Here is a 25,983-nt window from a genome sequence, read left to right as displayed (position 1 = left end):
GAACTGTGGGCTACAGATACCTTGTGAAGTGTAAAACTTCCATTTTCCTTCTATAAACATAAAATAGAAAGCTTATATAAATCTCATCCAAAGGAGTTTCTGTGGTTTATAAAATTTATGTCATTTTTCATCCAGATTTTGCAAGTTTTAAAGAGAAAAAATTATTCAGCAAAGTAGTTATCAATATGAACAACAGTCTGAGGTTTGGTCAAGTTATACAACAACAGTTAGAGAAGACAGGGCAAAATTATAAGTATGTTTACAGATGTCTGAAATCCTGTTGAATTTCTTTTGGGATAAAAGTAATATATGGTACTGTAAGAAGTATAATGCAGACATTGCTTAAGGTCACTTTATTAAATTTGTTTAAATAAAAATTTTAAAAAAAGACAGCATAAGGACAATAATTTTTGTAACTCTGTACGGAGCAGGTTTTTTGCTTTGACAAATATTAACCGATTTCATCCTTTTTTGTAGTAACAGTACCAAGGAACAGAACTGGGATTGCAGATATTCTCCACCAAGTTATCTACTTGTATCAAAAGGGTCAAACACCACTGCAATACAGTGTTGGGCCAGTAACATCAGATAAATGGCAAAAAAAGATTACATAGGAAATTCTAACTACTCAAAGCAGATGTTGACTTGAGAAGTCAGAGGATGCACAAACTTGGAAGAAAAGTCATATTTCTGGAACCATATGCTGTCTTACTAAAGTCCATCAAATTTTGTACAGTGTATTCTTTTAATAGTGACATTTTTCTTTCATTGTGACATTTTGTACATGTGAAAACAATTATTTCACTACTGCCACAATATGCTTCTTCCTCTCTGGCACAAATGGCACGGATCCTGGCTTGCTGTGCTTACGACGATTCATTTCCCTAGAAACAAAACAGAAAAATGAAACTCAGTAATCAGGAGAAACATTTAAGAAATATTGTCTTCCTCCTCAAGCTGCCAATGGAGTTATCCTACAAAGAAAACGAAAAATGTTAAGAATTGCTCTGTTTCTAATAACCAAAAGCCACGTACTCTTTTGGGAAGAAGGACCATCCCTTTTGAAAGTAGCTTTAAAGTTGGCTAATTTAGAAAGGTTTCAAATGAGCCTTTCCTTGGCAGCTCAGCTTGGTTTTCATGTCAACAGGATCAGCTGCTCAAGTTTGTGGAGTTTTTTAGCTAATAAAGATAAATATAATAATAAATAATAATAATAAAGATAACTAAGACCCACCACTTTATTCTTAATTCAATGGCTACAGCCAAGTACACCACCTCCTACTCCTACAAATTCCAATATGGCAATCATCTAGGTGGCATAAAACATTCATCCTGGAATCTGGCATTATCAAAAAAACCAAAACCACAAAACCACAAAAAACTAAACAGCCCTCCACACACCCCATCCTATTTCCATTGCAATGGGCCATCATGTCATGCTTAACTAAGCACTGTGTCTCTTTCCAACATGGTATCTGCTGCCATGTCTCCACTGTACTTTTGGGAAGCAGCAAGTCCTCACTGACTGGCACTCATCTGCATTTTCCTTACAATCAATCCAGCAGTTCATGACCACTCGTTCAGACGTTCAAAGGAGCTCTATCACTCCTGCACACCGCTGCCACAGCAGCACTGCAGTGATGCATTTTATTAAGAGGACGAGAAAGCAAAGCCAGAAGAGCAGAAGAGGAACACGTACTTCCGCCGCCGAGCCTCTCTCATGATGCGCTGCTCCTTGATTTGGCAATAAATACTCTTGGGCAGGTGTCGGTGCTGAGCTATGCGCCGGATCTGCGGGTGAAACTGGAACTTCTCCTTCAGCTTCTGATTGTAATTCATAGCTGCCTTCTCTCGCGGTGCAAGCTACAGGGAAAATAACACAGACAAGCACATTAGAAAAGAACAGGGATTTAACTGTCAATCTCCTCTACAAAATTTTAACTTTTCATTCAAATGGCTTCCTTCTAGCAATTTCCTTCAGAATAAGGGTATGTAAGTATTAAAAAACCTAAAATTCCAACAATATCCCGAACATAAAATGTTATAATTTTAAAGCTGAAGTAACCAAATTTAATTCCCGAGAATCAGATTTTAATGTGCTGTAGAGTGACAAATGAGAACATAAACAGCTGACAGTAAACACTCTTTGATTAGTCCTTCCTAACCTATGATGATGATCAACTTTCCCTGTAAAACAAAGATTTTCAGCCATTTTAATCACTAGCCAGTGTAATTATAAATGCTGTAGAGGAACTGTCTTCATAAACAGCTTTACAGACAGCTCTTCAGGTGGCCTAAATCTTACCCAGCACCCTGATCCCTTTAGAAGCACAAAGCACAGATCAGATTTCAAGTATTAGCTTGACTATATGGCACACAGGGAGTTCCAACTTTCATCAAGCGGCTAAAAAAGTCTTAGCATCACAAACACTTGAAACACAGGTGAGCTGGTATTGCCACAAAAGATCAATTTTTAATTCATGTTTAAAATTCTGTCCAAACCACCATTAGCAACACTGAAAGAAACACCTTCTGACTGACAGCCAATCAACAGATTTTTTTTTTCAATTAGGCTTTTTCCTTTGGTCCTAATGTTTATTTATCAAAAGGAAAAAAATGTGTTTCCTGTGGCTTTGTTTAAGCATGCAGTGCTTCATGAGGAATAGCAATCTCTATGTATTTTGGATTTGGCTTGGATCTTTGGCATTTTAGTCTAGTGAGTTTTCATATAAACATCAAATCGGTTAGTATTAAATATGGGATGATGATAATCCCATCCTCTTTTTCCTACCCTCCTTCCCAAACTCTGTAACTCAGATACTTCAGATATCTTAAAAACCGTTCATATTTTCAATTAAACCATGGCACCAGTCTTTTGCCATCCCACACTTATGTCACACTACTATCTCCACCTAAAATATTGAAAGTAAAACAATAGTTCAGGTGACTTCTATTTATTCAGCTTTGTGAACGACTCAGTGTCACTAACTTCTCACTTTCAAGACAGAAACTGATGCTAACAAAAAACCAATAACAAAACCAACTATTTTATTACACAACACAGTTGGGAATTCCACTTAGAATATAATGAGACATGTGTTTCCCCCCCCTTGAAATCAGCAATTGGCTATTTATTCTCCACACTGGAGATCACTTTTGTGTGTGACTTCTGGTAGAATTTTTCACAAATTCTGAATGAATAAATAAATAAATATCCCACTCCAATGATTTTGGTTCAGAATACTATAAATGGTCTGAAAACAAGTATTTATAAAAATTATCACAAAGGAGCTTCTGATTTGGGACAATAAAGAAACCAGGCACCAGATACAGAGTTGTTCACTGATCAAAAAATTCTTATTCAGACATCACAGATACATGATGCTCTTAATCTGCTTCTCTACACCCTCTTGTTCATAAAATCCAAATCCTTCTGCTTTACTTACATTCATTGTGGCCTCTGAAATTGAGGAAATTTTACAGTCTTTGTCCACTAAAGCTACCCTCCCCCTTTTACTGCAATTCCTTCTTGTCAGCCAGCCTCTGAATAGGTTCACTCTCAGTAAATCCCAGGTGTTCCCACTTTGCAGAAAACTGCCAACATAATCCAAATTAGAGAGCTTTATTTTAATTAAATGCAATGATTTTCCTTTAATTTTAGAAGAGCAAATTGCTGCCGATTTAGTATAACCTTGATGATTCTACAGACAAGAGGTGAATCTGTAAATTAAAGATCCATCCAGGACATCTTATTTAAAAAATTAATATAGATTAAGAGGTGGAGGAGCCTGACTCCGTTTTTATGGGTAATGTGGTATAGAGAAAGGCACACAGCTGGTGACTTTCCACCCAACTACCAGATGCCAGCGGCCAATACACCAGGCTGTGCTAAATGCACCCTCATCCACATGATGGTAAAAGAAACTTTTGCAGTACTGACAAGTTTCCTTTATGAGAGATAGCAGATAGCTAAGAAAACACACTGCAAAAAGGCACTGAATTCCAACTGTCACTCCCAAGTCACTTTACAAAGGTCAGTGTGAAGAGCTCAAGAGAACAGTGTTATTTCCCACTCTGTTTTGGGCTGGAGAAGATGCACAGCACAATTTGTAGGACTAGAGATTTAATTTATAGGGAATAGAACACTCTCCAATTTAACATATACAATAAATTAGTATTTATGTGACATCATGAGGGGAAGTTAAAGGAGACGTATGACTGGTTTTTTGTATGTTCAAATAACAAATGTGCAATTCTTTTCCCACATGAGGAAAATGAAGATTACGTGGCAGAAACATAGCCAATTTGTGTCACTACCAAAGGAGGACTTCACAGCAAATACTTAGGGTGAAAAAAAGGGAAAAAGAACTCTTTAAATGCAATTAAGTTGTCAGCAATAGGAAAATACCTCTTCAAGTGAACTGCCCATGCCTCTTCTCCTCCCTCCTGATGACACAGACTGCTTATTTTTCCATCTAAGCAGAAGGAAAGTAAGCATTTTTGCAGAGCCCTGATTAGAAGCTAAAATCAACCTTAAAAAAAATTCTCCTCTTCAAGAGGACTGTATTTAAAAAACTCCACACTATTAAGACTTCTGTAATTCAGCATAAGAATATGAAATGAATGTTTATCTGTCCTCTTCAGGTTGCCCTTCTAGGTTAGGGCAGGCAAGAGCACAGATGCAATATATTTTTAGAATCCAGATATATCCCAGCAGTTTTCTACATCATAGCTTGTCTTTATTTATTTTTCTATTGCTCTGTTGAAAACATCTTTCTAAATTCATTGCCATGAAGTTCATTATTCACTCTTCCCTGGACCAAAAATTTTGATCTCTACATCTAAAAGGATGGCAAAAGCAAAAAAACCAGAAATTTAATGCAAGACAATGTAGATGTTAAATGCATGAAATCATAGCTACAGGGTTGAAGTTACAGGTGCACTGAATACAGGGCAAAAATCACTATGAAAAGAATGCCACGACCCACAGTATCTGGTACTGCTTGTTATCAGCATCATCTCAGGAAATGGAACCACATACTAAAAACAGAATGAAAGGATAAACAATTGCTTAAGACAGTTTTGATGTGCTCCTGTTAATGCACTTTGTTAGATCAAAACCAAGATTTCTAACAGCACTTGCTCCTATTTCTACTAGCCTATACTCAAAACTCGGTATTTCTGAATTTTTTAAGAAAGCAGTAAACCTATGCTCCACTATTGTTCACTCACCCATCAGTAGTTTCACTAAAATTCTAAGCATCCTAACCCACTGCTCTGTTCTAATTCATAAAAGAGACAAAATTTTGCAGCTGTTACTCACAGAAGTAATGTTATTAAGAATTCAGAAGTGCAGGTATAATTCCTTTTTTATTGTGGCAGTAAACTGAAAAATAATACAGCTTTTACAAGTTTTACTGATAGTTCATTACTTTCAGTACAATTCAGAAAAGCCTAGTCTATCCCTTTCTTTCTATCAATTACATTAATTGTATATACTATTAACTGAAATCTACGATTACTGCTGCTTTTTCAGCCTTGCCACTCAGACCAGGCTCTGTTTTCCTCCTCAAAAGTCAAAATCATTTACCTTTTCATAAATACCTAACTTCTTCAAAAGCACAGATAAAAAGGCATCAAACATACTTAACAAGCCATATTTTATGTATTTGAACAGCCTAGGGTTTTTCAAGTCTTAACTGAGTCTTTTGCTTCTGGGCATGCAGAGATAGATGTTCACTGCTTTAAAAAGAACACCTGTTACGTCCTATTTAATAATACATATTTATCAATTAATGAAAATTTATTAAAAGCTATATGTAGAAAATTGAAGCAACTTCTGCAGTAGCTCCAACACAGATAAATATCTGTGTTGTTGTAGGGTTTTGTTACTCCTATGCAAAACCTGTGCAGACTTAATTGTCAGTGGAGTAGAGACATAAGATGCCTCTGGCTCCTCCAGAGACTTTTCTTCCTTCTTTCTTTCTTTCATGTTTCACTGATTTTGAATAATGAGTGCAGTGCCAAATACATTAAAACCCAAAAGAAACATGCATGTCAGAACTGATGACTGCTTGGGTAGCTACGGTTCAGAAAGTACAACTTTCCAGCTGGATAAATGTTCACCAGCCACAACATGAGTACTATATATTCACTATAACTTCCTTTGAACTCAGTAATGTAAAAAACCAAGTAAAAGCACTCACCAAAGTGAAAAAAAAAAGTAAGTTTGATTACTATTTTCCTTTCTCTTTCAGGATGTTGATTTCTACCCACCCCCAGCACAAAAATATCCATCGTAAAATACAATGTATTGTAAGATTTTGGCATTATATCAGAAATACACTGACCTTTGGATGAGTCATTCAATCAAATCTTCTCAGCAAAGAAAAATAGCAGACCAAGCAACTAAGCATTTAAGACGTATTTTGACACTTCTGACAGAATTACTGGATGTTCAGCTTTGAATATTCAAAACATTCAAAAAATAGCCACAGACTGTGGAAGAACTGGACATTTATAAAATAAGCAAGCATATGTCTGTGAAGATAAGAACACCGAGACTCTAAAAAAGAAGCAGGTACTTAAGAAAATCAGTGGAACCTGCTAAATAGCCATTAGCAATTGCATTGTTAAGAATCACAGGAACTACCAGGCTGGATAAAGAGGGATTCGAAGTTGCCTGAATCCAAGCAACATTCCCAAGATATATCCAAGAGCATGATAAGCCATTAGGACTCCTGAGTCCTATTAGCTAAAACTGCTCTCTAACATCTGAAAATAAAACTTCATAGTGCTTCTAAAAAAATTTTAAACAACTATAGTCACTTCAGACAGCTTCAAATTCTGTGTCTTGCCAAATTCACAGCTTCAACAACACCATTTTTGAACACATTCCCACATAAGATATAGGGATGTGAAACATTCTCTTCTCATTATAATGTAATTCTTCACAAGTTCATCTCTGTCCTGTGAAATGAGTGAAATTTTTCTACATAAGACACTATGTCTCTTTTAAGTTCTTCCTGTATTTTTAAACAGTTTCCCTTTCTTAAGATGACTTTTGAAGTTGCAAGGTGTTTTTTCTAAGATAGGATGATAAATTATGGGAGGATTTTCATTTTTGACAGTAAAAAAAAAAATTTCAACCAAAACCCCCCCCCCCCCAAAAAAACAGACCAAAAAACTTCCCCCCCCAAAAAACCCAACCCCAAGAATAATTCAAAAACTCGGCGGGGGAAGTCAAATAATAAACCACATGTCACCTGACCTGTGTCATAGACAGTTATTGATTTGCCTCTCTTGGGAGCCACCAACCCAAGTGCTGTGACAGAAATACACACCTTTACACACATTACAAAAGCTCCACTGGAACAATCCTACAAGAGCAGAACTGCATCACAGGCACAGCTCCAAGGGGCACATCAAACAACAACACTGTAGTCACAAATTAAAACAGCAAAGGCTGTTTTGTGTGGGATTCCTGTCAGGTCAAGGAACATGAGCATTAATGCACACACCATATCCAATACCCAGTAGTCACAACTAAGTAGTGCCTTTTTTTAGGCCCATCCATGGCCAGTTTTCACTGATGCAAATACTACAAAAAACAGCAGAATGTTATTTACCAGTCTATGGTCTGAACACTTAAACAATAGCTAAGCTGTCCTTTTGGTATGCAGTATTTCTGTAATGCAGGACTAGCTGTGTTTGCCTATTACTTCCCAGTCAATTATCCTTACTCTTCCATAAGAAAAGGAGCCAATGCCATCTGGTAGTCAATACAGTGAACTTTTTGTTCACATCTGAAAATATTAGGAACTCCTCTACATGAAAATGGTATTTGTGACATTCTTTTTACCCACTTGTTCCTCACACAAAGGGCTCAGAGTAAAGACAAACGTCAAAAATACCAGACAATTTGTTACAGAACAGCATCTTGGAGAGAAACATCATGATCTCTCACTAAAAATACAGTGAGTAAATGGAGAATGTTTCAGTTAATATCATAAAATCAGGTGAAAAGGATGTTGCCATGAGCATACTGATATAACAGAAGGAAAACAGACAATACTTCTACCCAAACCTTCATTATCTAAACAAATTCAACATGAACATTTAATCCAAAAAATAAAGCCTCTAATGAGCTTTGTGGAATCCCCAAAATCAGCAACTATGGAATTGATATTTAAGTATTACACCAAAGCAACACATGGGAAAATCCCAATAATCAATGCAAAAGAACAGGGAGGAAAAAAAAAAAAAAAGAGGTATCCTTTAAAAAAACTAAAATTGAAAAAATTCAACATAAATAGTCATTTGTAATCACAATTACTGCAGAGACCACAAAGCTGTGGGGTTTTGTTTTATCTATTGCTCTAGAGCAAAACTGAGAATACTAACAGGACTTCCCAACACCTATGGTGGGCCATGGCTAAAGTCATACATGTTATTTTAACTGCACTACTGCATATCCAGTACTTCAGAGTGCACAGTAGTCCATGACTTGTCCTGTTTCCAGTGTAGCCGTAAGTACTCCTCCACTCCCTCCACCTCTCCCAGCTCTGCTTCACCTCCCTCCTACAGATACTTCAAGTTGATGGAGCTTCAGGTAACCACAAGCAATCCTTGACATTAGTATGCAACAGATCCAGCATCTCAGCTGTACCACATTCTTCCCTGAATCACAGCTTCTCTGTCCTCTTCCCACAGCCTTTCACAAGATCAAGCAAAAATTCCCCCAGACATTATCTGACAGCTCTGCCCATGGACTCAGAAAAGGCAATGTAAGCACCTCCAAAATACCATAACAATATAAAGCTACATAAAGGGGTTACTCCCAGCAGACAAAGTGCCAAATTCGTTCTCCAAAGTCACTCTATACTTTGACACAACTGCAGATGAATCTATACAATGGGTAACTGAAAGGGAACATTTGGGCTCTGTCTGTACATAAACATTGGAACGAGTACAACTGCAAAGACCTATCTAATGAGGCTGGTGATTGTTCACACTAGGAACACCTCGACCAAACAGATTTACAGTGAATTAAGTGGACTTCAGATACCAGCCTAGTTTGCCCACTTGGTATCTGAGAGTTATACAAGTTAACAACAATCTCTGTGTCAAAGTACACATGAGTGCAAATAATCTACTTTACAACACATATGCTTATCACAGCATTGTTTTCTTTCTATTTTTACACTTTTTTTTTTAACAAACAAACTGCACGAATGAATACAAACTAATCACATGTCAGTCAAAATCTTTAAAAGTAGTAATTCTGAACTACAACAGAATTACTTACGTATGGCAAAACAGAATTTCTTACTTTTGTCCCAGTGGTAAAGGATGAATTCTAACCATTAGCACACAGGTAAAAAATTCAAATCTAGTTTAGATAGAACTGATGATTATTGTTAACGTTAAACAAGACCAAAAAAAATCATCTTGTGTAGCAATACTGAGGTATGTAATTTTCTTATTATAATCATTATAAGCTGCAGTAAATGCAATGAGCTAATACTGCACATGACAATCTGCAAATTAAACACAAATGTCAAACTTCATAAACAAGTTTTTAAAAGTCGAAGAGGCTAACTGGCTGTAATAAAAACAAAACCCCCAAACATCTTGTGGTAACAAAAAGCAAAATGCAACTCTTACCACTCCCAGCTTTTCAGAAGCATTAGCTTTCCACAGACGAATATTCATCTCATCTGAGCCACACAGAATGTATTTGTTATCTGAAGTCCATTTCACAGTGATGACATGCTGCATTCGTTTGGTATGATAAACCTCCCTAGAGCAAAGAGAAACACTTTTAAATGATCATCACTTTTCTCACCATTACCTTTCAAGTAGCAGAAAGATTCTGTTCAAGGCAAATTTCTTCTGTTTTTACATTTTCTTGCCGTTGTTTTTAAAAAAATCTGACTTTTTTAAACACTGCTGATCTTATCTTTCTATAGATAGAGACACAAAGGAAGTGTGATAGACTGATAAAAGGCCACCTAGGATAAGATGCTTTTTAAGTAAGTGCTTTCACAGAAATTATAGTAGAATTAAATAATAACTCTTTTTGCAAAACATGCTATGGAAATACAGTATGAAATGCACTGTTCCTGAAATAATTTTGATTAATATGCTTTTACATTGAGTGTGTTTCAGAATGGGAATGCAGAAAAATAGGTGTCAAAGAATCTGACACCAAACAGCAAAGAAATACCTCCCATCCGTCCATTTATGATATAGCAATGGATTTGCTATTCTTCATTGTTATTTCCCTCCTTTACCCAAAAATGGACTCCATTTCATATTTAATTTCAGCTGGTCCTGCTCAACAAGTGCTGTTGAAAAATGTTTCTGCATACTACATTTAAACCAATATTTAAACTCTTGTCTAATTTTCATTAAGTTTGTATCAAACAAATTTATTCCTTTATTTCTGCTATAAAAATAAAGGACTAGATACACTTTTTTGGGAATCTTAGCTATTTGTTAGCATTCTGAAAAGAAGAAGTAAGGCCTATTTATTGTCTACCAATAGCCACTTCTTTGACGCATCAGTCATGCAAGACAGCTTATTCTCTTTCTTCTACTTTTGCAAGGAAAACCCAAGTAATAATGCAAAAAAACCACAAAAACAACATTCAAATGTTGTGGAGAAACTAGACTGAGGTTGAGCTGAAGTGGTTGCAAGAAAAAGAAAAGTAATCAATATACCAGAATAAATAAGCTTTAATAAGCCTAATCACCTCTTAATTCACCAGCAAGCAATACTCTCCAAGAACAACTATGTGGAAGACCATCAGAAAATACTAATACTCACATCAGCTTTTCATTGTGTAATGGCATGTGCGCACATCTGCACTTTCACAAGAATTTCTATGCTTACTTTCCTTCTACTATGTGACTCAGTAACAAAGCTTTTTCTTCATCCACCTTTGGGGAACTAAGTCCTCTTCCTTTCCATACTTTGAATTTGCAGCCTCTGCCTATCCTGTGGCTGTCATCACAAGGTATTAAATATCATTTTTTTAGGGACAGGAAGAACAGAAAACATGGCCAAATAACCTGGATCTGTCATTTAAAAGTTGACACAGAAATACAGTTCAGCATTTACTAAATTTAATCAACTTCATAATAAATCTTGTTTTTCAGGGCTAAACAATTTCATTATTTAAATTTTTATTAAAAAAAAAAAACAGAAAGCAATGGAAGTCAGGAGTTTTTCAGACTGGCAGGACATCAGAATCAAAAACTAGAATAGCATCAGGATCCTTATTTACAGATATTCCTAACCGCCCTCAGTTTTCCAAGTAGAATCAGATCTTCTATCTACAGACTTTTCTCCATCCCATGAGATTAACATGAACTGTGCAATTCTAAAGAAGGCCAGCTTCTAAAGAATTTTAAGTGTACCAGAACACTCTAATCAGCTTACATGAGGCAAAATTTTTCATTTGTAAGGCTTCTCCTCACTAGATTTATGGCTGCAACATAAAAGGGGGAAAAAGTGGGAACAAAGAGAAAAAAACCCTTCCACAGGCCTTGGCAATAATCTGCTAAAATGTGAAATAAAGCCTTTTACTTGCATTATGGGGTCTGCAAACTTCTCCTCAGTGATGTGTGTTAACTTGGCATATCACCACTTCTGTGAATGTTATTAATTCATACAAAGAAGCTGCTAACCATATTGTTTAATAATGCAAGTTAGAAAAAAACCAAAAACAAACCTACAAAGAAGCTGCACTACATAATTACATTTCAAGTACTATTTCCAGACCAAATGAATGTGAAAGCTATCTGTAGATTAACTATAGAGGGAATGTAAATAGCCCCTTCCATTCTCTAATGGGGCACAGAAGCACAAACAGTTACACAGCATGCACAATTTCATCAATCAATAACAAAAATATACTCCTTCACCAACTGGTATTTCAACATTTTCACCCTAAAACCACCTAAAAGTTCACTTAGCAACAACCTTCTGGGGGGAAAAGGTTGGAGAGAGGAAGTCAAGCAGAAATAAAATAAAGTTAAGAATAAAGAAAAAGAAGGAAGAACTGACAAGAAAGAATAATGAAGGCAGGTTTATGAAGATCAAATGATATCAGAAAGATCAGATAACTTGCTTCAGTTTTCATCAAACTGAAAGAAAAACAAAAAAGAATGGAGACACAGTAGATTCAATCTGAACTCCAGCAAAATATTTAATATACTGACTTATGAAACCTTACATGAAAAACAAAATCCACGTGAATTGTATTCAAAGCACTGTATTACAAATCAAAAACACGTTAACAAAATATGAACAAAAGGTAGCGAGTGCACTGAAACAGATCACAAAAGGGTCCCAAACCGATCCTCAGGAATTCATACAGCAACCTATTTTACACAATGTCTTTAGCAATCATCCACTCAGGATGAAGACAATCCCTAGGAAACCAAATGCTACAATGCTGTAATACACTGCAAACCTAAGTGGTGACAGAAACAGTATAAAGCAACCTAAAAACATTAAAGATGCATAGACAGGGAAATCAAATGGGATTCATCATAGTAAAATAGAAATTACACAAGCACAATAATCCACTCTAATTTTAATTTCATATTGTGGAAGTAGTGCTACTTGTTAAGCAGCTCTACTCTTGATCCATGCTCCAGAATTAAGTCAACTACACGGCCTGTCAGCTTCAAGCTACGGACTGAATAAGATTTCAACACTCACAGGAAGCAAATGCCCCAGTGAAGATGTTAATGAATTAATGATTCTGAGGATCTGGGAGGAAGTCACTGGAATGAATGACAGGAAGAGAGAAAGGTGTTAAACTACTCACCTGCTGTGACCTTTGTCTACAGGAAAAATGCGGATGGACTTATCAAAGCTGGCAGACACAAACTCTTTCCCAGTGGGTGAATAATCCACATCAAGAACAGCAGACACGTGATCCATATGCACCATCACAGGTGATTCAAGAAAGCGCATATCAAAAGTATATAAGCTTTAAAATAAATACATCAGTAGCTTAATATCATAACCAGTAAGGTAAACAGTACATTTTACATAAATCACATGTAAGGTTAGAGCCATATTGCAGAGGAGCTCCTTAAAACAGCTCATAATACATGAAAAGAAAGAAAATGGCATTGTTTGGGGTTTGAAAGAAGTTTGTCAATCAGAGGATAGGCCCCACTATTCCCTTCATCATCTGTCCATGGATCAGACTCCAGGCATCACACTGGTCTCCTTTACTCCATCTTCTGACATAAGTATGCACCCTGAACTTGTAAAAGCATCTCTCAATTATTACAGCAAGTCTATTAGTTCTGAAAGGTTTCTAAATATTCCCCTACTGTGAACTCATAATAATTCAGAGTCTACTGTAAAGTTCCATTTGGTTGGCACCCTTTGCTACTGCCTAATTTTCTTAGGCCAGACAAGAGCAAGGACAGCTTGGTGTAGCAAGTCTAGGAGTGCAGGGAAAGCTCAGTCCTTACACACAGAGATGCTAGTTCAGCAGGGAACACTATCTACAGAAGCATTATGTTAAAAGTAAACACCCAACTGCTGGACCACAGCTGGTTTGCTGTTAAGGACTTCCAAGCTCAGTTAAGGCCTACCTCTTCTCCCTTTGAATAAAGAAGCTAGGCATAATCACTGTGTAGACCATCAAATAATTATATATGCTTTACAGACAACGCATTTATTGAAACCTGCTTAAGATATACTATTTAGCAGAACTATTATGTTAAATAAATTTAATTCACCAGGTTTCTCACCTTCCTTTCTGCAGATGAATGCATAGCTGAAATTAAATGTATCTTACTGAATATTATAATGGTGATTATTGCTTTTTCCTTCTAAATTCCCCAAGAGAAAGTATGCAGCATCTTGTTCAAAACTGCGACTCCATATAATCAGCAAATAGTTGCATATGCATTGTTGATGTGTGCATTTGCATTTACATATTAAATGCTTCAGGCTGCAAGAGGACAGTTGTCCCTGACAGCAACAGCTATGGATTTTAGTTTAGCAAGAGGAAGGAAAAAAAAAATTAAAAACACCAAACCAGCCAAAAAGCAAATTCATAAACAAAAACCCCAATCTTATAAACAAACAGATTAGGCAGTCTAATAGTTTTACCATACCATAACATAAATACAAGAATAACAACACATTGGATATAACACTACTTTCACGATCTGAGCCACATTCCATTTCCTTAGAAAAACAGCCTTAAGATAAGTGATAAAATTCCTATGTTCTAGAAGAAAACAGTGATCTATTGTTAGATCGCTGATTTCCTGGAAAAAAGGATATGGAGCACATTTGCAATGGCCTAGTTTTGAAGAGACAGCTTTTTCAATATCAGATTAGCTGTTCACATGAATAGTATTGTTCAAAAGTAAAAAACTGCTCCGAGACACTGAAAGGATAAGTACTGCAGTCTCCAGAACTGTCTCACAAAAGATTAATTTATTTTATGTAAGAAATGTTCTCATCAAAATAGCTGATCAGTACAAAGTATCAAGCTTCACAAGAGCTGGCAAGAAAATAAACACTTATATTGCCTCAGACTGGACCAACAGTACTTATATTCCAGGGTCTATTCCAAGTTACACTTGCATTGGTTCAGCTGCATTTATTCTAAGTTACATCACTTTTTACCCCCCATATACTGAGACACACAGAAAGAGGCAGTCTACTATCAATAATATTTCTTTAAATCAGTATTCCTATAATTCTCTAGGTTATTAAGTGATTCAAATTTAGACTTTTAGTAGTCTTTAAAAATTTATTTTAGCATGATCAAAAATCATCAAGGTACAGATAAAAAATATAACCTGTCCAGGATTATCAAAAAGCAAGGTTACACTTACTTGTAATCTTCATTTGCTGCAGTAAAAATGAAAGCTTCCATAGGGTTCCAACACAGTGTATTAGTCCTCATGTTCAAGATTACCTGAAATATATTTCTACCTTGTTATAGGCAGTAAAACACCCACTGTAGTTAAAAACTTCCTACATACCCCTGAAGACAAGCACTTTGTAGATAGAGAATTATGGCAGAGGAATACATGACAGAATGTTTCCTCAGCAGTGTTAGAAGTGAAACCCAAGAACCTCCTGTCTCTCATTACATGTTTACTGCTTTGGGCTACACAGCAATTAAATTTCCCTCTGTAAATCACCTTAGAAACAAATTCTTCTAAGTGGTTATTTAACATGGCAACCTGCTAGTAGTCAACAAGTAAATCTGGAACTTCCGAAAAACTTCACTTCTCTATCCTATTTACAGGAACCTTCTACAGACATGCCTAATTAAATGGTCATTTCAAGGGATGCAGTCTTTAACTGAAGCTGTGAACCAGCATTTGAAAACCAATTGTAATATTTTTATGTTCTCCCAGTTATTACCCCTTCATTATTTTATATCTAAAATCGCAGTTCATGAATTCTCCTGGCCAGTTGCCATTTCTTGCCGAAGTGCCAAGCAATGTACACAGAAGTTACTGTGCTGTCACCTACTCAGCACTATCACTGTATCAGCAGTGATTCATTCCTCACACATTTGTAAGATTTGTTTGCTGCTTGTAAGCATATGGCCAACAAAGAGGCCAGTTGGCCCTGAAGTGGGAGGAAGGCAGCTGAAAACAGACTAATAAAACCCTTCTACTCTGCTAACTGCAGACTAGACAAGAGGCAAGCTGTACATTGGATGTGCCCACCTTGGAGAACAGCTGGTCCCCTGTGGGACAGGGCAAGGCAGGGAGGAAGTCATCTGACACACCAGACACAGCAGCTTTGGCTTCTGCCGAGTCTGAGAGGAACTTCCACCCATTTATTTGAAAATAAGAACTATACAGTATGCCTGACACAAAGTGGATGTGTAATTACAGAGCAACTTATTTACAAACTGAACAACTCTAAACAGGATTTTCTACAATGCTCCAGACCAGCTTTAGTCCTACTTAAAAATCCTGAAATTTGGGTGTTTAACACTGTGGTACTCAAACCCCATTTTTGTTCTTGGTTTACTACACCAAACACCACAAATTTACACACATATTTCAGAATATAGTTGTACTGTTAGAACCCTTACAGTAATGGACAGTCTCAAAACAAGTTAATAGTGATGACTGAACAATCCTTCAAAAGATTCCAATGAATTTATGCCTATTCTTGTAATTCTCATTCTCCCAAAATCCTCATTTCCCAGGTGACACCATCCTGTTCATTATCATGTCTGTGCTGCAGAACACCTCTTATTTTCAAGAACTGCATGCAACCAGAACTGAATGTAATCATCAGATCTCTAAAGTGATCTCTAGTTTAAAAAGCGGACACTGAAATGTCATCTGTTTACACTAATGTGACAACTAGAATTTGCTCAGATTTCAGTATTGTTCTAGTTATAAATCTTGCACAAAACTGGGAAGTTAATAATCAAGGACTGTTCTTTATACCTTCCTGTACAAGTTTATCAGCCACTGCAAAATGAACACACAGTTAATCTAACCCACCATACGTTTAAAAAGTACTTTAAATCATGCTACAAAATAATTTCAATATTGCCAAAAAATCCAGCTCTTTCAAAGGAGTCAAGTTCTGTCATGCTCCGAATCTCTATTTTTTCACCAAAATTTACAAGCCTTCAGTTCATTTCAGCAGTGGCTTTTGGAATTAAAACAGTGCCTAAGAAATGAGATTGTCTCTACAGTTCTAGCATTAGGTTTAATAACAACTACGTAAGGCAACCTGGGATGCAAGTGATTTAATTTGCTGTAAATACATTCATAATGGCACTTCAGAACTATCTAAAGCCATACTAGAGCCATTTTTTAACCACTATTTTCAATCTGTTGTACATCGCATAAAATGGGTAAGTTTAAGTCCTTATTAAGACAAGTCAAAATTGTGAAGTCCCTGAAGACTTGGTTCTATGGGTTTAATTATTTTAACTGTGAACATTTGCTTACAAAGAATGAAAGCCTGGAAATGGTGAGATTACTTTAACACAGAAACATTACCCAATTAACCTGTCTTCCTTTACTAACTACAAATTATTTGGTTGAGATGAACACCTAAGAATGTAACAAGTAAGAGACCAGCTGATTAAATGCTGAAGTCTATTTTTAAAACACCCTAAGCTTTCCTGAAGGTTGCACAAGAACACCTTCTAGTTTTAAAGCATACCAACGCCTACCAAAACATTTTCTTCTTGTCTTTCAAGAGAACTCCTTTCATTCATCTTTCCCAGCTCTTTTTAGACTAGTTCTTATTTTGAACCCATCTCACTATCTCATCCCTCCCTTTTTAAGACTTAAGGCTTAGAAACCCACACTCAGGACAAACAGGCAACAGAGCTACTGCTTTGTGATGTGAGAAGCTGTACTCCTATTTTCATTAAGGAAGGGACTCCCACTGAGTTCCAGCTGCTTTGCTGATCAAATCCCAGGAAGGGTGTAGTGGAGAAACCAGTGCTCATACGTAAGTAAGGTAGTTCTAATAAGCAAAACCCTTCTCTTAGGAGCTCCAGAGCTCAATGCAAAAACAGAATCCCCTCCACAGCAGAATTATCCCTATCCCAGGAGGAAACCCAGTACTGTGCCCATGGAAGCAAGGAAGTACTAACCAGTGTTTTATTCCTACAGCAGGAAATGCACCTCAGCATGCTGCTTTACATGAGATACACATATACAAACATGTGCACACAGTCCAACATAATAATTCTATATGTATGCACAGTCATATATCCAGCATATATACACATGTAAAATTCTGTTAGATTCAAATTTAGTTCACAAAGGATCAAACTGCATCCTTTGAGCTTGTAACTGTAGCTCTACAGCACTGGCTGCGTTCATTTCAACATTCAGGTCTTCAGCTGGCATCACTGAGAAGTTTTTATAAGTACTGCCTCAGTGGCCCAAGTGAATATTCACTAAAAATTGTTGGGGCACAGGGAGAGAAAGAAATACTGTTATGACAACAATATTCCTTTTTATAACTAAATACCATTTTAATGTTCTAACGTGTATCAGATCAATGACACTGTAGGCAGTATGTAACACAGGGGAATACCAGGTACGTACTCATGAGCTAGAATATTGTATTTCCAGAAGAATAGTGTTAAGATATTTCTGGGGCTCATAACTACTGAACTTGATTGAGGTTTGCTACGTGTGTATGAATTACCAGCTTCCTATTTAAATAAATACAAATATTCTGTTAAATAGGAATCTTTAGGTCATCAGTACATTCCACACATAAATACTATTTTGATTACACTGCAAAGGATTTCTGAATGTTTACAGTGCACAGGGAAGGGTTTATCTCCCTTCGAAGAAAAAACACCTTTTCAAATACAGAGCAAGACTCTCCAGTGGTAAACTTACCTTGTTTCCTCCTGGCAAGAAGAGAAAAAAAAATAAAAATTAAAAAAAAAAAAAAAATCACACATACATAGACAGAATGCAATACAAGAACATAAAGTTCTTATTGTGAAATTGCTGTCAAGTCAGGCACTTGATCAAGAATTACAACAGAGTGAGCATGACAGCCTGTCTGAATGCAGAAAAAATCCCTTCTCTCTGCATTGTTTAAATCCCAACATTAATTCAAACTCAGAAGACTCAGACAATAAAAGCTCAGTGAACGCAGAATTCAGAGCTTCCTGTTCTCTGCTGTCACCAAGTTACAGGCTAATATATATTCAGTATTATTATTAGCACCAGTAATTCATTTTAAATAGAAAAACATTACCTTCTTTAATGGAGTTGATTTTCTCATATCATATAGCACAATATTCCTGTCAGAAGCACAGCTTCCCAAAAGGTAAGTCTGGGAAAAGAAAAAACCAAAAGCAACGTGTATGGTCTTCGAAATATTTCTGGAATGTGGTTAACAGCTTTCATTAGATAACTAAGCTATTTCACAAAGCTGATCATGAGTTTCTTTTTCAGTCAAGGAAATACATTCATCATTTTTTCTGTGCAACTGATTACCCAGCACAAATATTTTAAATAGCTTTCCCTGTAAGATTCAGAATCCATGCAGTGCCCTCTACTTTAAAACTAACAGACAATTCCTCATAGACATTTTTCTATCAGCATAGCCCAGTCAAGGGGTATAATAGGAAGTGCTGTGAAAGATCAAATGCAATTGTTTTGCCATGGAGAGGGTGAGAAGTCTCGGTCACAGGTAGCAGAATACTGGAACTGATGAAGTGGCAGCCCCACAGCCACTTAACTGCTGCACTGTATGACTGAGGTACCAGGTATGTATTGTTGTGGGCAGAATGGAGACTGCCCTGCTTTTGTGTCTCTCTCTCTCACTAACAGAGACAAAAAATAGGAAAATAAAAATATATGGTACTACATTCCAAAATAATATTACCATCAAAATCTATGTATACATCCCCCTACATATTCCATTAAAACATAGAATCTAAATTTGCAAGAAAAACATTGAAGATGGTGCAAGTAGAGTTTGGATCTCATACTGTTAACAAAAAATACTAGTTTCCAATATATAACATAAGCATTACCTCAATGGGATTAAATTTTACACTGCTTATGCTATCAAAACCCCAAGTCAGAGAACACTTGGGGCTTGTCCTTTGTTCATCCCAAATGTCCACTTGATGGCCGCAGGTAGCAAAAACAGGTTCCTTCCAGTGGTGATCAATTCCTGTATACACTGTCTTCAAGGGAAAAAAACAAAAAAACAAAGTAAAAATTTTAAAACCCAATTGTATGCATAAATACTCAAGTATGTTCCACTAGGAAAAAAATCAACAAAGCATTGCATATAGAGTCTCACATGGTTTTTCTCATTTATATTACTCAAAATTAACTCACCAGTGCTACCAGAAACTAAGCCTGATCAGATGTACCCCTTCCAGTAGGCAAGCTTTTTCATTTAAGGTGCATGTATTTTGCATGTTAATTTACAATGGAGTTGGCACTAAATGCATATTTACAAAATCCTGGCTGATTTTAAAGCAAATGAAATTTTTAAGATGCAACTGTATTTTCAGTGGGGACTTGCTTGGATTCCACAGACATTGCAATAACTAAAGAGTTTCAAACTACCTATTTGAAAAAAGCATTTAATGTTTTTCCTAACAGAAGCTTATCATAAATTCAAGGCGCCAAAATATATATTTTTAGACTGCTTTTGTCAATAAGAAAGGTGTAAGGTGTCAGTATTTTGTATTGAATGGCTGTAAGGTATTGGCATGAAAAATAAGTTATTTAATGCAGACTAAGCACTGACATCACATGTCTGACGAGACCACAGAGAAATGTGAACAGTTTGCAGGAAAGGGATAATTAGCAGACAGGGCTAAGCAGACTCTGGTGGCATTCAAGGAATGTTTTCTGGTTACATGTAAAATAAGTGGAATAAAAACATGAAAATACTTTAAAGTGCCATTATAAAACTTGATGTCATCAAACTACAACCCCTTATGATAACACGTGATATCAAACTATTTTTCTCTCCTTCAAAAGCTAGATATGAAATGATTCAAACTGAATTCAAAAGAAGAGGTGTGGGGAAATCAAAACTCAGATCTACTACCTTCCCAAGAATTGTATGAATAGGTTCTTCTTCTTCTCCATATTCCGGGCTCTCCATTTTCCACTGCTTCACGGTTTTGTCATCACCAACCTGGAAACATTGGAGAAATCATATACAGTTTTATGTAAATATATTCCCTTTTATTTTGCTAGATATGCTTTGCAATTAAATACAGGCATCCTTTAAAAAAAAACAAACCCAAAACATTCTGTGATATACACAAATGCTTCCTCCTGCTGGTTCACTGTTCACAGATTAGCTCTGCTGGTCATAATACATTGTTAAAACATGTACATGGTCTGGCTGGAGTGAACATTCTTCATTGCAGCCCACTTGGCACTGTGTTTTTGATTAGTGGCTGAAACAGTGCTGATACAGCACCCAAGCCTTGGCTGTGCTTGCTCAGTTGCTGAGGCATTTCCCGCTGCTCCCACTCTGTCTCCATCATCCCTGTCTCACCCACCAGCAAACAGGCTTGGGGTGGGCAAAGACTGGGAGGGGACACAGGTATGACAGATGTCCTGAAGTGGCCAAAGGACTATTCCATACCACAGAACAATGCTCTGCAATAAAAGCTGCAGTACTGGGAGCAGAAAGAGGTGGGGATTGTGTCCACAGTGGCTGCTGCTCAGTGATCGTCTGAGGATCTGTTGGCTTCTGAGGGCAGCCAACTGATTCCCGGTTTGTCACTTGTTTCCCACCACCACCACCTCTCCTTCACCTATTCAGCTGTCTATCTTGATCCACAAAGCTTTTTCAGTTTCCAAAATCAAAACAGATAGCTGAATAGGAAAAAGATGAGCTGGAGTGATGGCTATTTTGTAATGCTACATTTTGTGATTTTTAATCAACTGGCACCCTAAACTGCAAATTATCTTCTGGAAGTCACTTTGATGAGCCTGTTATCAGTTAAAAGGCACTTTCCACCTCAGTTGCTCTGGTTGCCTGTTTCAAATTTTGTTCTACCTCTTGCACTAATGACAGCACAAGCTTTTGTGTAGCTGTGCAGTAACCTGGATCATGCAAACAGGCCTAAAAAATGTTAACTTTACAAGTTTATCTTCCCCTCCCTGACTGCACTACTACTGTTTCTTTTCTCCCTCTCTCAATTTTCAGGCAGACAGATTGTCAACAGGGGACTAAGTAACTTGGAGTCACTTAAGATTTTTTACTGTGAGTAAAAAACCCTAACTATATCCTAACTATTGTCCCTGTGAACTGGTATATACCTTATAAAAAATAAATATACTGTAGTGAAAATGGCTCTTTTATGACCAGTTCAAACAAAGCACAACCTCAGGACACTTCAGTTTTCAAAAACAGTTCTTCATGTTGTGTTATCTTGTAACTGTTTTAATGACAACATGAAGACATACAAGCAGTTTACATGCAACTGAATCTGTTGTGGGTTTTATGAATTAATAAAGCCTTATTCACATGGAATGATCTTAACTTAATCAGATTATTTTTAATCACAGTATATGCACACAGTTACTTTTTTACATACTTTTACGTCTTTCAATTAAGATAATCCATTTACTACCTTAATGAAAACTAGTTTATTCAAGTTTTAATTACATGACCATCTGTTAGCTATTTTCTGGTATTTATCCCTTCAAAGGTCTTGAATGACATCCGTTCCACAGCATCAGAAAAAATTTCATCGTAAATAGAACTGTTGGGTTCACTGACACATTTAATAAGTGTATTCATACAATATTTAAATATTCTATGGCAGAGAGCAAGTTTCTCAGTGACAAGCAGATAGTGAACAGCTACTCTGTGTCGCTGCAGTATTAAGGAGTCACACAATACTTACAGTGAAGAATGATGTACCACAGAAACGGGCACACATGCCCCGAACAAAGCCTTCATGGGCTTGTATAGTGCGGATGCACTGTCGCTTGGTCAAGTTCCAAATTTTAACCTGATAAAAACAGAGGAACAAATATTCTGTTAGCTTTCTACAGCCCACAACTGCAGCTCGCAGTTCAAGTACAAGAGATTGCACATGTTGTAGTGAAATGACAGAGTTGGCTTGGACACTAATCAGATTATATCATGTTAAAAACTATTTGATTATTTCTTTCTTGAAAAGCAATTTTAAAAGTGAGGCTGTTTCGTTCTTACCCTCTCCCCTGACCTACGCTGTACACCTTCTGCATTTTGCACTCCCCTGTTTTTGAACCAGAATGCTTGCTAAAACAGCAGCAGTTACAAATTCAGCAAAAAAATACCCTTTTAAAGACGAAAGCACAAAGAAATTTGGAACCAAGAGAACCTTTTCAGTCCAGCTGCTGTACTACATTATCTATAGATGCCCATTTCTCATAGAGGTTTCTATTTCAAAACTTTTGGGCTCATTTAAAAAAACAAAAAAACAACAACAACAAAGAAATGGAGGTCAGTTTTTATATTTTTATGTATTTATAGTACCCAGTATTTTATTCACTCTATCAGTGGGTAAGAAATCTGGCTAAACTTTCATAGGAATTTGTTCCTTCTCTCTGAAAAGGTTAACCTCCCTTATACTTACTGCATGACATATGCACTTTCTATAAAAAGCAGAAAGCAACCAACTGCCCAGAATATACCTTTAAAGTATTCAAGTACTATCAAATAAGCAATGAAAGGGTGAGAAAAGATAGGGAATTCAAAAAAGACAGGTATTTTTTTTCTGCAACTAGTTCCAATTAAAGTGTCCTTGATTGCTATTTATAGTTATGTAAAGCAATCAAATAGTTACATAGGGTTAGCCTTTTTTAGGCAGTATGAAAAACTATTACAAAAAATTTCTGGTTGTGCGCCCCTTCACCGTAGCTAATCTGACAGTTTAACTCCTTTAGGGGAAGGAGTGGGGGGATCATGTGGGCAGCAAAAAGCAATCACATGTATTGGGTTTGCATGGCCAGGTTTTGATAGTGGGAATCTACAGGGGTGGCTTCTGTGAGAAGCTGCTGGAAACTTCCTTCCTGTCCAGCAGAGCCTATGCCAGCCAGCTCTCACCCACACAGACCCACCTCTGGCCAAGGCCAAGCTAGTAAGAAATGGTGGTAATGACTCTGTGATAACACATTTAAAAGGAATAAAAGTTAGCGGGCAGAGGTAACTGCACTCAGAAGAGAGGAGTGAGAATACATGAGGAGCAATAACTCTGCAGACACCAAGGTGAGGGAAGAAGGGGGAAGAGCTGAGGCTCCCCTGACCCATCATGAAGATCACAGTAATTCAGCAGTGCCCCTGGCGCCCATGGAGGAGGTTAATGGGAGTGCAGAGATCCATCTGCACCTGTGGAGAAGATCAAGGCCAGATGCACCCAAAGAAGGGTGTAATCCACGGCAAGCCCTTGCTGGAACAGGCTCCTGGCAGGGACCTCTAGAGGCAAGGAGAGAGGAGCCCACACTGGAGCAGGTTTCCTAGGACTTGTGACTCTGTGACACTGGAGCACCCTGTTCTTGAAGGGGTGCACAATGTGGAACAGTCACCCACACAGAAGCAGTTCACGAAAACCTGCAGCCTGTGGAAAGGACTCACACTGGAGAAGTTCATGGAGAACTGTCTGTCATGGGAGGGACCCATGGTGGAACAGTGGAAGGACTCCTCTCCCTGAGTAGAGGCATGAACTTATGTAATGAACTTACCGTAACCCCCTTTCCCCATTTCCCTGTGCTGCTGGGGAGGAGGAGGGAGATCCTGGGAAGAAGGGAGGGGTGGGGGGAAGGTAGTTTTCAGGTCTTGTTATACTTCTCATCATCCTGCTCTGATTTTGTTAGTAATAAATTCAACTAATATCCCCAAGTTCAGTCTGTTTCACCCTTGATGGTAATAGGTGAGTGATCCCTCCCTGTCCTTATCTCAACCCACAAACCTTTCACTACAATTTGTCTCCCCTGTACAGTGGCACAGTTAAAGAGCAGCAAAAAGTTTCACCTTCCAAGTGAGGATGAAGGTAACATGCTGAAAGAAAAGGTGTGACAAAACCAACCAAACAACACAACAAAACACAAAAGAGAAAAAAGAAAATAAGAAAGAAAGGTACCTTTTCTTTGTTGTGGTTTGTAAGCTTACCTCTCCATCACAAGCTCCAGACAGCACTGTAGACAAACTTTTTGGATGTTTGGCCATGCAATTAACTCCATCTCTGTGGCCATCAAGTGAACTAAGAAAGGGTTTTGCAAACACACGTTCTAGCTTTGTGGCATTCAGAGCTCTTGTGTACTCTCGCGCAACCTCAAATGGATGCAGTGCAGGGTCATAGTTCCTTGGAACTGCAACAGAAAGAACACACATTAGAAATCCATGCTGGAGCAAGTACAGAGGAGAGATGCTCGGAGGGCAACCTCTCCCATCAGGAAAGGCTGTGAGACCTGGGGTTGTTCAGCCTGGACAAGACTCTGGGTAGACCTCATTGTGGCCTTTCACTACTTAAAGGGAGCTATGAGAAAGATGGGGACAGACTTTTTGGACGTTCTGTTAGGATATAACAATGAGTAACAGTTTTAAACTTAAAGAGGGTAAATTTAGACTAGATAGATGATGAGATGAGATGGCACATGTCCCATCAAGGTTTTCAGCAACCTGATCTAGATGAAGATGTCCCTGTTCACCACAGGGCAAAGTGTGAGGGGCTGGACTAGATAACCTTTAGAGGTCCTCTCCAACCTACAAGACTCTATTATTCTCCGTGTAAAATCAACACAATTTTTGGCAGTTTTAATAATGAATACGCAAGAAGCAAAACTCGATGTACCGGCAATGAAACAGCATTAAGTGCAAAAAACTGCAAAGTAGGAAATTCTAAGCGCAATCTCGGGATACCAGACCAGCGATGAAACCCCCAGCCCCGCACTCCTGCTCGTACGCCGCTGCCAGCCCAGGCTCTGCCCTCCCGGGATGCGGCTTCCGGCAAGGGAAGCTCTCCTGCGCAGAGGGCCCCGCACGCAAATCCCCGCCTGGGACCGGCACCCGCGGGAAAACTTCTGGCGCTCGGAAGCAGGGAAGCGCCGAGCCCGAGCTCTCGCTGCTAGCGGGCGGAGGGGAGGGGAGGGGAGGCGAGCAGGGCGGAGCGGAACGGGGCGCGGATGCCGGGTGCCGAACGCCTTCCTTCCTGCCTGCCTCCCTCCCCCTCCCTCCTGCGCAGCCGGCCTCATCTCTTCCGGCCGTGCCGTGCCGGGCCGGGGGCCGGTCCCGGAGCCCCGCTCACCGCGCTGCAGGTCCAGCTTGGTCTCCCTCACGTAGTCATCGGGGTTGCGGCTCAGCACCTTCACGCGCATCCCGCCGCCCGCTGCCCGCCGCTGCGCGCACACGTGACCGGACGCGCTTCGCGGGCCGTTCTCGCGCGAGGCCGCGAGCTCCGCCGCGGCCCCGCCCCTGCGCGCGCGCGGCCGGCG

General features: G+C 38.2%; 1 protein-coding gene across 1 annotated transcript; it reads right to left on the bottom strand.

Annotated features, from left to right (window-relative positions):
* Positions 1-336: 336 nt before the first annotated feature.
* DCAF13 (DDB1 and CUL4 associated factor 13) lies at positions 337-25,921 on the bottom strand. Its single transcript, XM_058830947.1, has 11 exons — positions 25,797-25,921; positions 24,662-24,861; positions 22,413-22,520; positions 20,594-20,683; positions 19,557-19,712; positions 18,773-18,850; positions 14,887-14,969; positions 12,843-13,007; positions 9,667-9,802; positions 1,700-1,863; positions 337-884 (listed from the first exon to the last, which is right to left on the bottom strand). The coding sequence occupies exons 1-11, from the start codon at positions 25,864-25,866 to the stop codon at positions 797-799; spliced, it is 1,338 nt and encodes a 445-aa protein (XP_058686930.1). The 5' UTR covers positions 25,867-25,921; the 3' UTR covers positions 337-796.
* Between the last annotated feature and the right edge of the window lie 62 nt (positions 25,922-25,983).

This window comes from Poecile atricapillus, chromosome 2 (assembly GCF_030490865.1).
Source record: "Poecile atricapillus isolate bPoeAtr1 chromosome 2, bPoeAtr1.hap1, whole genome shotgun sequence".
NCBI classification, from domain to species: domain Eukaryota; kingdom Metazoa; phylum Chordata; class Aves; order Passeriformes; family Paridae; genus Poecile; species Poecile atricapillus.
Note: the sequence above shows the minus strand (reverse complement) of the source record. Positions and strands in the feature narration are given on the sequence as shown.